The following is a 16,428-nucleotide window of genomic DNA, read 5'->3' as shown; positions in this document are numbered from 1 at the left end:
CATGTTTATGGTGATACACTACAAGTTTTGTTCTCTATTGTTTACTTGTATCTTGAATCCATCTCCCCCATCCTCAACCTCAATGTGGTTTCACTGTCTTTTATTCCTGCCTTATGTTGTTAAGACATCCAGAGAGTGTGTCTTCTACATGTTCCAAAACATCTTCTTTATGTATTTGTCAGGATTCTCCACTTCAACCTTGAAACAAGCTTTGAGCTCAATTCCCCTTTTGGCAAGGGACTCTTTGCACGAGATTGAGCATCATCTCTTTCTTACCCTTTTTGTTTGCAATCTCCCTTTTTTTCCTTCCTTGTATACACAGCATTCCTTTATGCTTGCCAAGTCTTTAAAACATATAAATTGGCAAGAAACTTCCAAGATTCGACCTCTTGCTTGCCTAGCACTCTCGAATGTCAAAGTCAACCAAGAAGCTTTTACCATGCCTAGTCAATATTCCAGTTTTACTATATCTCTTGACATTAATACATTTATCTTATCTTGAGGAATGTACCATGCCTTAGTAAACAAATCTAATGTGTAATTTAAATAAGTGTGCCTGCAATAGTGGCATTACCTTGGTTCATTTAGTGTTAAATACAAGCAGTATATATGTAAATTAGGATCACCAACTTCTTTGATCACTTTAGTCCTACCCAATTTGTTGTTTTATATTTAATGACCTTGGCAATGAGCTAGATTTTTTAATTTTTGGAATAATAGTGTTTGTACATCACTTTTGAGGTTTAATTTTTTCCGTTTTTCATTATGGAGTGTTTGTTGGTTTATAAAAATCTCTCTTTCTTCTAACAAAGTCATTTTAAAGTTTAAACCAACTAACATTTTTGTAATTGTTAATGGCCATTCTGATTTGTCTAGGTAAACCCATGATTTGAGCAGGTTACTGTTGGTAACCCCTGATATGTGAGCCATGCTCAGAAAGCCCAGGATGTTGTTTGGCCAGGACACATGCCCGGAGATCAGACCAAATTGGGGTAGGCATGACCCTAGGTTTAGGCATTTTGACAACTTAACAATTTATAGTCCTAACAAGCTTAAGGTTTCTGTTTGATTCTTTACATCTGGTTTCTATAAATAATAATGGTTTGACCCTAGGAATTTCTGAGAAACGCTCCTGCCTTCTTCTGGCTATTTCTAGCAGCCCCATTAGAGTCTAGTATGATGCATCCCAAAGTTCTTTCCTACATAACTCCAGAATTACATGCCAGTTTCTGCCACTGCATCGGCTGAGGAAGAAAATATGAACTCTGGTTGTATTTAAATCAAAGACAGAATAACTTTTAATCATTGATTCTGTTCCCAACATTTGTTAAAAATCCAACTATGAACCTGATGCATTTTTCCTTGCCTAAGTGCAATTGCTCCAGATCAAATTAATAATTTCCTTTTGATTAGAAGGATAAAATAAATGCAGTGCTAAATATTAGTGTTAGCATACATAAGAAAGTTGTGAGAATCAAATTAGCGTGATGCTATTCAACTAGTATGAATATAAAGTATTGAAGGTGCCGGCAACAAGAATATATGCTTGAATTGAATGCAGCAGAATAATTGTATAAACTAGATGCATTGGACCAATTGCGTCTTTTATGTTGAAAAATTAGATGTCAATATTTTCTGTTGGCAACTGTCTCAAAATTTTGAAACAATATTCTAGTTTAGTTTAACTAAGTGGAAACATTTATGTTTACGCAAAACAATATTGACTTCTGGAACTTTACTTTCTGTAAATTAATGAGACCAATCAATCATAGCCACTCCAATTTTTATGGGTTATCTCATTTGTATAGTCCAAGTCTAAAGCAATGGCTTGTTAGATGATGGTCTGGCAATGTTGGTATGTTCTTTTTGGAGTGCTTTGAAAACATTATAAATAGCAAGAAATTTTCGTCTTCATATTTTATGCCTTAATATCAATTATTTAGCTGCATAAATCTGTTTTTTATTTACTTTCTAATCTGATTGTTTGATGAGTAGCTCACATTATTTTGTCCTTGATATTAATTTGATTTTCCAGGTGGACATATTTAGGGATGCCGCAATTTTAATGATTCAATTTATTGATGAAATACGAAGTCAAGGTTTTGAGATTAAGTACCTAAATATTGGAGGAGGTTTGGGAATTGATTATTATCATACTGGTGCAGTTCTTCCTACCCCTATGGATCTTATTGATACAGTGAGCTTCCAAACCTTCCCATTTTTGGCTTTAAATTATGCTTCAGTTGTATTCTCTTAACTTCTAAACCTATCTGTCTGTGTTTTTTTAATGTATAGCTTTATTACAGTTATGTAGAGACTTTAAATTTCGCTTCATTTGAATTCTCTTAACTTTTTAATCTTTCTGTCTTCGAGCTTTTAATGTATAGCTTTATTACAGTTATGTAGAGATTATATATGTAAATATTTCAAATAAAACTTTTCATGCTACTTGCTCTTTGTACAGGTAAGAGAGCTAGTGTTATCTGGAAATCTTACTCTCATAATTGAGCCTGGAAGATCTCTTGTTGCAAACTCCTGTGCTCTTGTGAATCGAGTAATTGGTGTCAAAACAAATGGTAACAAAAATTTCATTGTGGTTGATGGTAGCATGTCAGAGCTTATTCGTCCCAGCCTTTATGGAGCTTACCAAGTTAGTACGAGTCATGGATGAGTTTGCTGATAATCAAAGTTTGGCTTCTTAAACATAGTTGAAGTGAAATATATGTCTCCACTTTAGCTAGTTTGACAGTCGACTGATGTGAAAGTTGTAAATATTAAATGTAGCATCATCTTTTGTAACCACTTTCATCCTCATGTTTTGTAATTTGAAGCAGTGTGATTTTGAGGATGGTATATACCTGTAACTGGTATGCTTCTCTGTGACAGCATATTGAGCTAATTTCTCCACCTTCACAAAATGCTGAAATTTCAACTTTCGATATCGTTGGACCTGTTTGTGAGTCTGCAGACTTTTTAGGCAAGGACAGAACACTGCCAACACCATCCAAGGTTGGTAATGGAAGAAAATAACGCTCATTCAAACATACGAAGGTGTTTAGGTGTTCATCAATTGTCTGAAATATTAATAATTATTTTGAAGGCATACATGGGCAGTGGCACTTGATTGTTCAAGAGTGAAGTGCCCTTTCACATCGCAGTCTTGCAAGATAACAACTTTCATTTGACTTAGAGATAGTCTTCATAGGTGATGTTTTGTTGCATTGGGAGCGAGAATTCAATGATTGTTTTTCGTAAGAACAAAATCATGCTGCCTTTCACCTGCAATTTCAGGGAGCAGGACTGGTGGTGCATGATGCGGGTGCTTATTGCATGAGCATGGCGTCGACTTACAACTTGAAAATGCGTCCAGCTGAATATTGGGTAAAGTACTTTGTATTGGGCATGAGATTTGATTGAATGGTATCAAATAGTTGTAGTAAGAGATTCTTATGCTTTTTGCAGGTTGAAGATGATGGATCAGTAAAAAAAATACGGAATGCTGAAACAATTGATGATCATCTGCGTTACTTTGAAGGCCTGTGAAAACAAAACTTCGATGTTGTTTATGTTTCAAAGAATCTGTATTCTTCATGAAGCTAATCAGGGAAGTTGTACTCTTCATTAAGTGGACTAGTACATGTTTTTCATTGATTCCCTAATTCCTTTTTCGCTTATTGAAGGATTTCAATATAATGTTCGGTACTGGTTCGCTGGTGGGTCTTATACTTCTTTCCATCTAAGGACCTTACGGATGTTAATGTCGAACTTGTTCCCCAAGTTATTTTACAAGTTGCATTTTCAGAAGTCTGCAACACTTTGCCACAGCTAATATTCAGAATATTTTACATTTGCAGTATAATTTTTTTTACATGAAACACACAAAGCTTGATGCTGTTTATATTAGCTTTAATGTCTTGTGTTCTATGAGCAAATTGTTGTCTAGCCAAGCTAATATATTGGGTAATCTTCATGCAAACTAGAGCTGCTGCAAAGTTGATAATATAAGCTGGGTTGTGTAGTTTTGTGTTTTGAATAAGAAATGATTCTAGTCGCCCAACTTTTTTCTTTCTGCTTCTTTCTTTGTAATGAAGTTATGGAGTTCTTTTTCTACTTTTTTTTTTTGGGAAAGCCTGAATAATATTTGTAACATTATTTCAAGAGAAAAGGTTAAGACGATTGAATTTATAACCGATGATATATGTGCCACAGCTAAGTTTCAGCACATTTTACATTTGCAGTGTAATATTTTTAGATAGAATACGCGAAGTTGATGCTCTTTATATTAGCTTTAATGTCTTGTTTTTTGGACTTCTATGAGCAAATTGTTGTCTGGCCAAGCTAGCTACATAAAATATTGGGCAATCTTATAAAACAGAAAGTTGGGTTCTTACATCATTTCAAGAGAAAAGGTTAAGATGATACAATTAATAACCGGTTATTTTATCCTGTCATTCTTTTATTTAATATCTTTAGCCCATTGAATTTGATATTCCTTGGTGTATGGAAACATGGTTTAGCGAAATTTTTCTAATATAAAAAGACATTATTCTTGCCCAAATAGGCTTGTGCTTGCGGCTGACCAGATTGCAGCAATATAGATGATAACAAAAGTAATAATGAGCACAATGAATATTTGATGACACATTATTATATAGTGTCTTATGTATTTCTTTGGTAAAGGGATGAGCCAAAAACTAGTGTGCCTTTCCCTGGCTTGTTTTCTGTTTCCTTGCCCTCCTTTTCTTTTAAGGAGCAAGTGCTGCAATTTACCAAAATTCCCATATCTATGAGGGATCCTGGAGTGTAATTTTAAATCTTGATGTAAATTTTTTCTTACTACACATTTATACCCAGAAACAATACCAAAATCTTATGTTGAATTTTTTTACTATACATTTTATATCTAGAAACAATTCGAAATACTATCAGGGGCTGCGGAAATGTGATGCCCCTTATATATAAGAATCAACTTATAATTCCACTATTTAATGTAAACGTGATGAAGTTGGCTTCTAAACCAAATATTATTTATTTCTACGATCTTTATAGAAACTTTCCAAAATGATACATATATATAGATCGAGATTTCAATTGATAATAACCTCAAAATATTATTGATGTTTTCAAATGCAGGGTACGTCGAAGGAGCATTCCAGAACAAAATTTTTATTGGACAAATGTAAACTTTAAGATCTCAGGCTACAAAAAGGAAACTCCTGTCCTGCCCAGTTGCGAAGTTACTTTAAATTTGGATTTTAAGCATCTTGTTCATCAAGATCTTGTGTGGGGCAGAGGCCTATTTGTTCAATTATTAGGCCTACTTTCAGCTATTATTGTTTATTTCCATTTGAGTTTTCCTTGTTTGGGGTTCTAATATATTATTAATAAAACCTTTAATTTCATCTTATTTTAAACTTTGTTTTATTAGGACATTATAAATTAATAACCGTTTAGTGCTTTGTGAGTGGATTGCAGGATTTGAAGCACTGCCTTCTTGTTTGGATTGATAGGGGAAATCTTATTAGAGATAAGAAATTGACCTTCTAGTTTGCAAATCTATCTCCCTTGTTTTTTATATAATTAATTTGAGTTTTATGATCTAATTGGTTGCTGTTATTGATTTGAATTCAAAAATGTATTGGTCAAGATAACATTGGAAAAAAAGTGTGATTCGCATTTTGAACTAATACTGTTATCAGTATCCAGCGAATATAATTGGTTTCCTATTTAAACTCAAAGTTTGAGTTTTGCAATCCCCCGTCTTTACATTACAAGTTCATTCTTAGGTCTTATCGATGTTTATGTGAAGTAGGTTAGTGGTGTATAAGTTTGAATTGTTCTTTTGTGTTAAGCATTGACAATCTAATGAAATAGGGGAGTCATTATTTTTGGTCTGAGATCCAAGGTCAAGATTCTGAATCATCATTCTGTGTTAGTCGATCTATTGACATTTGGGTGGTAAAAAGTTAATGTTTATTTCTTTCCTTACGTGTCTGTTTATATACTTCTTAGATACTGGGTGGGTTGATGTTCATCCTTTTCTATGAGTGCTCATTTGAAGGTTGGAGTCTATTTCTTGGGTGAAGGATTGAATGCGCTGATATCTACCATTTAGTATCCTATTGTAATGACTCTACACTTCTTCTCAATCTCAATTTGTCCTAGATATTGCAAAGATGTAAAGACTGTATGCTAGTGTTCTGGCTTTCGATGCCTACCCGTTCTTTGGCTATTTCAATTTATACGTGACCTTTATTACCTGGATTCTAATCAGAAGGGTGACACTTAAATTAATAGTAGTCTCATGTTGCTCATGCTGAATTGTAGTCTCGCGTTGCTCATCCCTTTGTAATAAATATGCACAATTCTAATTACAAAACATAATACCAACGCATGAATCTTTAACCCAAATTTTTTATTGGAAAACAGAGCATGAAAACACCATGAAACGACTAGGTCTTGATTTTTAAAATACCTTTCTATATATATTTATATGATGTCTTTACATTGATCCTTTCATGTTGTATTATCTATGAATAGAGATCGCCATTGACATTGTATTCAAAGCCTTCGGAGGGAAAACCTAAACGGAAGATGCTAACATAGTTTTAAGACATAATGAAGGAAAAACAAACTGCAGAGACCACTAACCAAATACTACTTATAACAAGGACACTAATGCAAGGGACAAAATACAACTTAAAGCCAGAGGAGGATCCAAGAAAAACAACAAAACCAAAAGGGACCTAGATTCAAGGTGGCTTAATTGTAGAGCTTATTGATTTCGACCTAAAAGCTCTTTGAAAGGACTAGGAAAACTTGAAAATTACTGTAATTACAATGAGTCAAGAAATTCAGGAGGATTGGTTCTTGAGAGTACCATAATGTATTCCTTTGCCTCTACTATGTCAATTCCCAATTGACTTGGTAGGTGCACCATAGCTCCCTTCCTCTTGCTTGACTTGTTTAGGTTTGGTAACAAAAATTCCAAATCGTCCAAAGTGCTGTAGTCCATTGTGGGCAAAGGATGATGCTCAAAGGCATGTAGATAATTGCAAAACTAGTCATTGTTCCTAGCTTGAATAATGCCTCTCCATCTCAATAGAAATTGTATACTTGCATTGATTTTAGGCCAGTAAACATTGAATTGAGTTGGGTCTCTCAAGTGAAGGATCGGTCTTCTAATGATTCTTACATGGAGAAAGCTCAAGGGGGATGTACCATGTAATCATTTGGGTATGGTATTTCTTGATCCACAGTTATACTCGAGACAATGTGGTTGAGCGCCTCTAACTAGGTTTCATCAAAGAGATTGTTGCAAGGGCGAACTATATTACCATAACTAACATTAGCTCTTGCCATGCAAGCAATAAAGGAACCGATTACTTCACTATTGGTCCTCCCAGTGAAGTCATAATTGAAGACTTTCTCCAATTGCTCTAATGATAGCTAGCCTAGACATGTCATCTACTTCCCTAAGAATCCTATTCCAAATTTGTAGCTATAATATTAATTATAATATATATTGCCAATTATTTTGGTTTAGAAATTTTACCCAACAATATGATTATTATCATTTTAATAATAATGTTGATTCTATTAAAGATGTTATATCTATTATATAGATTGAAGATAGTAAACAATTAGTAATGGTGTTGTTTTTATTTTCTAAAATAATAAACTAATAATATAATATATTTAAATTTCTAAATAATAAATAAAAATGGTCTTATATATATATATATATATATATATATATATATATATATATATATATATATATATATATATATATATATATATATATATATATATATATATATCAGTAAGAGGCCGAAGCCAAGATTCATTAGAATTATTATGTGTTGTGCTTAGTTATTATTATTTATTAACTTCGAGTAGATTCGAACCCAAGACCTCCCAATTAAGAGGCTCACAATTTACCATTGTGTTGTAGGCTCTTGCCTAAAAAGCGTCTTTTATATTAATTAAAAAAAAAAATTTCAAATTAGCAATAATAATATTCTTAAATTTCTATTATAATAATAATAATATATTGTGTTAATTAAAAATATAGATAAAATGATAATATTTTCACATTTTAAAAGACTAAATATAAGTAATATCTTCAATATTTTTAATAATACATAAAAAAATACTTTTTATATTAATAAATGGAAAATAACCTTTTGTATTATTTTAAGAGTTTTAAAAACTTATAAATAAGATAAAATTATATCCCAAATTTTAAAATAATAAATAATTTTTTAATCTTGTATATTAATTTAAAACTATTAAAGTTGTAAATATAATAAATATAGATAATTTTAGTATTCATGAAAAACATAAAATAAATAAATAATAATAGAACATTTAAATTTATAAAATAATAAATAAAAATATTTTTCTTATTAAGTAAAAATATCAAATTTCTAATTAGCAATAATAATGTTTCTAAATTTTAATTATAAAAAATAAAAAACTGTAGTAACTAGAAATATTAAAAATAATAAATAAAATAAAATATTTTCAAATGGTAAATAAAAATAATATCTTCCAAAATTTATATAATAAATTAAAAAATATCTTTTAAAATAATAAATGATAAAATATCTTCGGTAAATGACTAAAGCCTAGATTAATTATTGTTATATTTTGTAATTGATTATTTTTATGTATTAAGAGAATTCAAACATAAGACCTCCCACATGAGAGGTTCACAAGTTACCATTGTGTTGTAGTGTCTTGCTTACAAATAAAAATAATATTATACTAGTATTTATAAAATAATAAATGAAAATTTATATTTCATATTAATTGAAAACTTGTGAAAATGTAAATAAAATAATGTTTTCAAATAGATAAATTTTTTAAGTTTATTTTAGAGTTGTTTTTGTAAAAATTACACACACATTTTTCTTGATATGCAATAGTATATACGCGCACACATTTGATCGTTGTTTTGACCTATTCATTTGGCAAAGAGATTTATTGACTTATTTTAAGATTGTTATGTTTTCTTTGATTTGCTAAAATGCTTATCTATTTTTTTGGATGTTTTTTATTTCCCTAAAAAACTAGGGATGTATCTCCGTTTTCGACTTTTGCTTATAAATACATGGAAAGAGTGTTTCAAAGCACTAGAAACCTGAGAATGCTCACACAATTAAAGGCATGTCACAATTCATTTGATTTAGGTTAAAATTTGATCTTCAATTATCATTAACTGTCTCATTGTCTATTTTTTATAAAGTCTCAACTGTTCATTTAATATACTGACTGTTGTCTTTGTCAGGTTGTTTAATAGAAAGGGTTGTGTTTCAAAGTACCAGAGGTACAAAAGGCTCAAATATATAGAGGTATGCATTTGTCATTCAATCTTTACATCATATTGTTTTGTTTGGCGTTCTATTATTTCATTGAAGTCTTTTAAATGTTAGGGAATATTTATGTGTCTGCTATCCAATGCTCTCGAATTTCTCTTTGTTCAACTCTCATTTTTCTTTTTCTTTTCCATATGTTGTAATATCCTACCTAGATATTCTTTTCCAAATTTTCTCAACTAAAATTTTACAAATATAACAAAGAATTTATGCAATAATAACCAACAACATATATCACCAACAAATACTCTAGAATTTGTTATTACATTATAAACCAACAATACATTAACAATCCAATCATTAACACAATGATAACAACCATATTGGATAATCAGAAATGAACGTAAAAGAGCAACTGTGAACTTCTTTGCGAATTCACCACAGATGATGAATTTGGGTTACGCCCAATCCACCCAAGAAAAACTTGAGGGGTTGCTTCCTTAGATCCTAAATAGAAGTTGAAGCTTACTTAAATTCTCCAAGAGACATCTTGAACCAAATCAATATCCCAGTCCTATCAAAATAAAACCACCTTTGCTTTTAATTTCCAATTTTATGACTCTTAGGCTTGCCCTACCCTATCTCCTTGTCTTTTTTCCATTTTCTCTTATTAATGCCTCCCCTTTGATATTAAATTGGCCCTATTATTAATTTGCATTAAGCTCTCATAAGGAAAATTAAATATTTCATAAAATTTACTTAAAATTTTTGTGTCCCAAAAAGGAGACATTACACATGCCTTCAAAAATATCTTGTTTTAGATGTCTCTAATTCACACAACCAATTCATATCAAAGTCAAAGCTCAAATACCTCCGAGAATAGTAAATGTCTCACTTCTTTCCTAGCTATCAATTTTGGAACAATCATAGATCAAAAGTCTTTGTTTAAACTAACAAATGACTTGGGGTGCTTGCAATTTTGCACATCAACAATAATGAAATGAAGCAACCAACTCAATTAGCAGAGGAACTAATACATTTTGGGAGTATGTTATAAGGAACCCGATCATATCAAAACACATACCTCTATGATTTAACAAATATGATCAACAAATGATAACAGTGAGATACAATCAAAATACAACCAATCCTACATGCAACACCCTAATCAACTAGATATGGTAAAAGTAATTGAATCGACAAGATCAACTACACATATCTTCCTTCTTCCCCTTCACCTTTGGTTGGATTTTGTCCTGGAGGCGGTGGGGATGGCCCTTGGGGAATTCTTACTGGTTGATATAGCGTCATCCAATGTTTTTCATTTGACGTATGCTTGCATTCTTGTGGAGATTGACATCTCCAAAGGACTCCTCGAAAAGATTCAATTGATTACCTCTCTTGGCTCTTAGATTCAAGAGCTTGATTACGAGGGCATCCCCTTTCAATGCCGAAAATGCCACAAAATTGGACACCTTGCTTGTTGTTGTTCAGTTCAATCCAGACCGAAGAAGTCTCCCTCTTGGTGGAAAGGGGTTTCAGACGATCACTACACGATTGAGAAGCCCCCCCCCCCCCCCCCCGTTGGGGATGTTTGCTTGCCTCAGGTGACAGACCCAACTGGTGTTGTTGCTGCCCCTTCAGTGGTGCCTCCTGCTCCCCCTTCGGCAGCAGAGACCCCTCCTTCGGTTCCTGCCCTTGCTGTTGGCTCCTCCTATGATTCCTTTTGTTGCTGTTGTTTCTGCCTTGCTCCAAGGTCCTCGAGTTGCGAGGGTTTTGGGAGATGGTTGTGTTGATGACGTCTTGGCTTGGCAGAAGGCTGCTGGTTTGGCGGAGGATGGTTGGACAATTGTCAAGAAGAAAAAGGTCAAGTTCTCCACCCGAGCTTTTGATATGTCTTTGCGTTCTCAAAAGGTGGGTCCGATTGGGAAATCTTAAGCCCTTGTCTAGCTTTTGCTCTCCTGGCTCTTTTGGCCTGATGTCCATTGTTGTGGTTCATGGTTAGGGTCTTAATGCTTATCTTTTTAACTGTGGGGTTCTTGGTGCCCATTCAAAACCTATTGTTGTGACTGAGTTGTATTGTGTTATCTTTGTTGTCACCACAGTCACCTTTTACGGGTTGGTGACCTGTTTCTCCTTTGGTTTGTTGCTCTATTGTACTTAGGTTTCAGGGCCCTTTAAATCCTGTTTTCCTTAATAAAAAACTACACATATCTTCCTTCCTGCAAAGAATGCAAATGACAAAAAAAAAAATAACATGCAATAGTCCAATCGTTTCCACAATCATTTACCACCCAAATGAAGACTCAAAACATTTTGAGACATTTTGTTGGAGTGAGTTATTTAATATATAAATATCTTTGAAAAATTGACGAGGACATTGGAAAAACAAAAGAAGACATCTTGAATCAAGCTAACTATATGGAAAATTTTGGAAGTTTTTGAAATGAAGGCTCTCACTCACAGAAGGTTCCCGTTCTGGCTTCTGCGCCTGCTACCACCCACTCTGCTCATGCTGGGGTTCAACATGTAGTCTCTTCCGCCCATCATCCTCTAGCTGCTACCAGGGATTCCCTTCGTCCTATGGCTGTGGTGGTGGAGGCTCTCTGCCCTCTTGTTGTGGCTTAGGTTGCTGCCGCAGGTTCTGCTCTCGTTGCTCTAGCTGCTCATGTTGTGGATGCTCTCTGTTCTCCTGATGTGTCTTGGGTTGTTGAGGGGAGATCTACAATTTCTTATGCGGATGTGGCTTCTTTTGAGGTAGGTATTGGTGCTCCTGTTTTGAAGAAGCGATCGGTTCAACTATGCCTTCTGTTAGTCATTTGACTGTGCCTATTTCTGTAAGTAACCCGATTGTGCTTCATCTTGATTCAAAAATTGTTGATGTGATTTCTGCACATGTGGAGGATTATTCTTCTACTAATGGTATTTTCAGTTTAGGGGTTTTTGGCCCTTTGTTTTGAATTTGCATGCTTGGATTTCCAAATATTAGGAACCAATCATTTCAGATTTAGTTCAGATTTACCCTGTGGCAAGGGGTTTATTGTCAAATTTTCTAATGCTGATGATAGAAATGAAATCTTATGCCATGGTTTCTCTTGGGAGGAAAGGTTCCCTCTGATGGTCAAACCTTGGTATCCAACTTTTGATCCAACTACTGAATCCTTTAATAAGATTCCTCTTTGGATAAGGCTTCCGAATCTTCCCTTGCACTTTTGGCTGGATTTAATCTTGGAGGCTGTGCGGGATGCCCTTGGTGATTTCTTGCCGGTTGATTCGGTTTTCTCTAATATTTATAGGACAATGTATGCTCGTATACTTGTGGAGATGGATGTCTCCAAGGGGCTTCCTGAAAAGATGAAGTTGGCTTCTCCAAAAGGTTCTTGGATTCAACCTCTTGATTATGAGTGTATTCCCTTCAGATGTAGGCAATGTCATAAGACTGGCCATCTCGTTGGGCGATGCTCCTCTGATAAGGTTAGATTGAAGAAATCACCTTTTTGATGGTTGAGGGTTTTAGATGATCACTATATGGCTCATAAAGTATCCATGGATGTGGATGGGTTGGATAGCTCTTCTCATATTGATCTCTCATTGGTTGAGGATTCTGTTGCTATCTTTGATAATTAAAATGTTGCCCCTATGATGGTTTTGACTCAGAATGTTGCTGCTGTCCCTTCTCTTGCTATTGCTTCTATTGATTCGATTGCTGTCCCTTTGGTGGCTTTGAATTAGAATGTTGATGTTGTCCCTTTTTTTGTTACTGACTCTGTCCAGAACATTGTTGCTGGTGCTTCTCCTGCTACGAGGGTTTTAGGAGTTAGTGGGGATTGATAGAAGGCTGCTAGGAATGTGGAGGATGATTGGACATTAGTTAAAGGAAAAAAGGAAAATCCTCCAAACCTTCATTTGATATGTCTTTACATTCTCAAAAGATTGGACCAAAATGTAAATCTTGATGGTTTGTGGTTTCTTGGGCTGTTTGCCCTCTTGCGGGGAACTTTTGTGTGTCCCTCTAGTTTGTGAGGTGGTTTTCCATAGTTGTTTTAAGATCCTAATTGTTATATTTTTCTTGTCCCTTTGTACAAGGTTTTGGGTCCTTCGAAAACCTGTTTTTACATAATCAAAATAAAAGAAGACATCGTCAATAATTAGAAACATATGAAAGTGCAAAAACATATTGCATGGAATGTTCATAGAGCAAATAAAATTAAAGACGAACTTGGTGATGATATCTCTTTTGTTGAAGAAATCGACAATCAAAATAATATACAAATGGACGAATGATATATATTATTTGAAATTGGACTTGCCAAAAGTGTTAACTTAAATGATCTTGTGATGATAGGTCGACATGATTTTGACAACAAACAAACATGAGAAAACCATAATGTCCAACTACCTTTGCATGAAAATTGCAATCCACTTTGTAAACACAAACAAGACCTACCAACAAGATACATAAACGATAATAAATGTGTACAATTAGAAAATAACTTTACCCACAAAAGAACAAATGACATAGTTTACTATCATTACAAATCATTCACTAGCTAACGAGTCCATCCAACCATTATATATGGTCATACAAAGAACAAAGAGAATTGATAAATCCTATCTCATCAATTATATAAGAAATACGTCGCAAAAATAAGGACAACGAACACTAAACCCATTCCTTGTTCTTTCTCCAAGAGGAATATATGCATTTAATATACATGCCTCAATAATACATGCAGCCCTGAAGATTCCAATCAATGAAACACAAACGTTGTAAGGAAAACTATTAACAACACTCCAAGACATGGAAATATACAATACATTCCCATCAATGAGATGAGCTCATTGGGTCAAAGATGCTTCTAAAAATTGATAGCATGCTACATGAGGCAATACCCCAAAAACAAGATGTATGGTTTGATGACATTTCTATAATACTTATAGTAAAATTTTCCCAACTACCACATGTAATGGACAAACCTATCTACACATCACACATGAGTACACAAAATCTATAACACGTAACATTGTAAACAATTTATAGATAAGAGGGTGGCGGTCCAATGCAAGTACAATTTTGAGAAACCTCACGAAAAATGCGCAATACAAAGCCAATAGAGTCTAATTGGGAATTGTTAATGAAACACACAAATAAATACCTAACAACAACTTGACAAGAATATTTTGACCAATACACACACTTATTGTCAATAAATGAACTTGTAATAATACACAACAGAAAAGGTTTGCAACATCTAAATGTACTTATTGCACCGTGCTTTCTAGTAAATGTACAATATCAATGAGGAAATTCAATAATGATGAGAAACTACCCCAAGAAGTATTACTAAGTAGATCTCAACATGTAATTCTGAGAACAAACCTACGGATCACAACTAGTCTTGTAAATGGTTCATTTGAGAGATCAAATATATTGTCTATTTTACATTATCAAAATCACCATAATTACCAAAATATGCGATTGTAACTGGAAGATCTGCTGCGACTCCCCTGTCTCCGTCCTGTTCCAGCGTGGCTACTGGAGTCGCTCCCACTCCTCCTGCGGGTGGGGCTTCTTCTGTGGGTGGGGCTAAGGCTCTTTTTGCATCTCGCTCGGCCTCTTTTGCGGATGGGGGTAGGGTCCCGTTTGCCCCTCTGTCGGCTTCTGGTTCTCCTGCTCTTGGTTCAGGCTCTTTTGGTTCCAGGGGAAGAACTTTCGCTGACGTTGCCGCCTTTGAGGCTGGGCTTCATGGTGCTTTCCCTCATGTTAACTCATCTGGCCCCTCTCTGGTTTCGACTGTAAGTGCTTTAAAGCCTATTAGGGTCCCTTTGTATCCATTTCAAACTGGAAGATCTGCTGCGACTCCCCTGTCTCTGTCCTGTTCCAGCGTGGCTGCTGGAGTCGCTCCCGCTCCTCCTGCGAGTGGGGCTAAGGCTCTTTCTGCATCTCGCCCGACCTCTTCTACGAATGGGGGTAGGGTCCCGTTTGCCCCTCTGTCGGCTTTTGGTTCTCCTGCTCCTGGCTTAGGCTCTTTTGGTTCCAGGGGAAGAACTTTCGCTGACGTTGCCGCCTTTGAGGCTGGGCTTCATGGTGCTTTCCCTCATGTTAACTCATTTGGCCCCTCTTTGGTTTCGACTGTAAGTGCTTTAAAGCCTATTAGGGTCCCTTTGGATCCAGATTCAGTTGAAGACATTTTCCAAACGGTAGATGACCTTTCTTCTTTTGCTACAATTTTTTGCTTCCGTGGCTATTGGCCCTCCCTTGCTGATCTACATGGTTGGATCTCCAAGAACTGGTTGCCACTGATTGATTATAATGTTCACATATTTCCGTGTGCTAAAGGTTTTTTTATAGCTAAGTTTCAAGATTCTAATGACAGGAAGATTATTTTATGTCACAATAATTTCTCTTGGCAGGGCAGATTTCCACTTATGGCCAAACCGTGGCATATGGATTTTGATCCTCTCTCGGAATCCTTTAATAAGTACCCTATCTGGGTTCGGCTCCCTAATCTTCCGATTCATCTTTGGCAGGATTCAGTTTTTGAATCTATTGGGAATGCTATTGGGAATTTCTTATATGTGGATGCTGACACTTCGGATATTTTCCACTCGACCTGTGCTCGCTTCCTTGTTGATTTGGATGTTTCTAAAGGTCTTCCTGAGGCAGTCTGTTTGGATTCCCTGAGGGGGTCTTGGTCTCAAATGTTGGATTTCGAGGGAATCCCTTTTCATTGCAGGAAATGCCACTTGACGGGTCACGTTGCTGCTCATTGTGTAGCTGGGAAATCCAAACCCAGGCGTTCCCCCTCTTGGTGGACTGGGGCCTCCTCTGAGCATTATACGGTGAAACAATCCTCAATTGCTCCTACGGTTTCAAAGGTTGAGGCTAGTGTTCCTTTTGTGCCGGTGGTTGCGGAGGTTGCTTTGGCGTCTCATCCTGTGGATTCTGTGGTTGTGGGCAATGTTCTTTCCAAGTTGGTGGTTAAGGATTTGATCTCTCCCCTTGCTTCGATTGACCCTCCTAGGGGTCAGTTGTCGTTTGTCTCTCATAGGGTGTTTGCTGAGGCCTCTGTGTCCCCTGGGTCCCACGGGTCTTTGTCCTCTA

General features: G+C 35.2%; 1 protein-coding gene across 1 annotated transcript in view; it reads left to right on the top strand.

Moving 5' to 3' along the window:
- LOC149573246 (diaminopimelate decarboxylase 1, chloroplastic-like) overlaps nucleotides 1-3,910 on the top strand; it is a 62,228-nt gene extending 58,318 nt beyond the window's left edge. The window contains exons 4-8 of the mRNA XM_089814449.1: nucleotides 2,036-2,197; nucleotides 2,465-2,650; nucleotides 2,887-3,009; nucleotides 3,292-3,381; nucleotides 3,463-3,910. Of these exons, the coding sequence (XP_089670575.1) occupies nucleotides 2,036-2,197; nucleotides 2,465-2,650; nucleotides 2,887-3,009; nucleotides 3,292-3,381; nucleotides 3,463-3,543 (642 nt within the window). The 3' untranslated portion in view covers nucleotides 3,544-3,910. The remainder of the gene's footprint in view (nucleotides 1-2,035; nucleotides 2,198-2,464; nucleotides 2,651-2,886; nucleotides 3,010-3,291; nucleotides 3,382-3,462) is intronic.
- The last annotated feature ends 12,518 nt before the right edge of the window (nucleotides 3,911-16,428 follow it).

This window comes from Cupressus sempervirens, chromosome 2 (genome assembly GCF_028749045.1).
Source record: "Cupressus sempervirens isolate cs-2001-9-10 chromosome 2, ASM2874904v1, whole genome shotgun sequence".
NCBI classification, from domain to species: domain Eukaryota; kingdom Viridiplantae; phylum Streptophyta; class Pinopsida; order Cupressales; family Cupressaceae; genus Cupressus; species Cupressus sempervirens.
The sequence above is the reverse complement of the archived record's forward strand: the minus strand, read 5'-3'. Positions and strand labels throughout refer to the sequence as shown.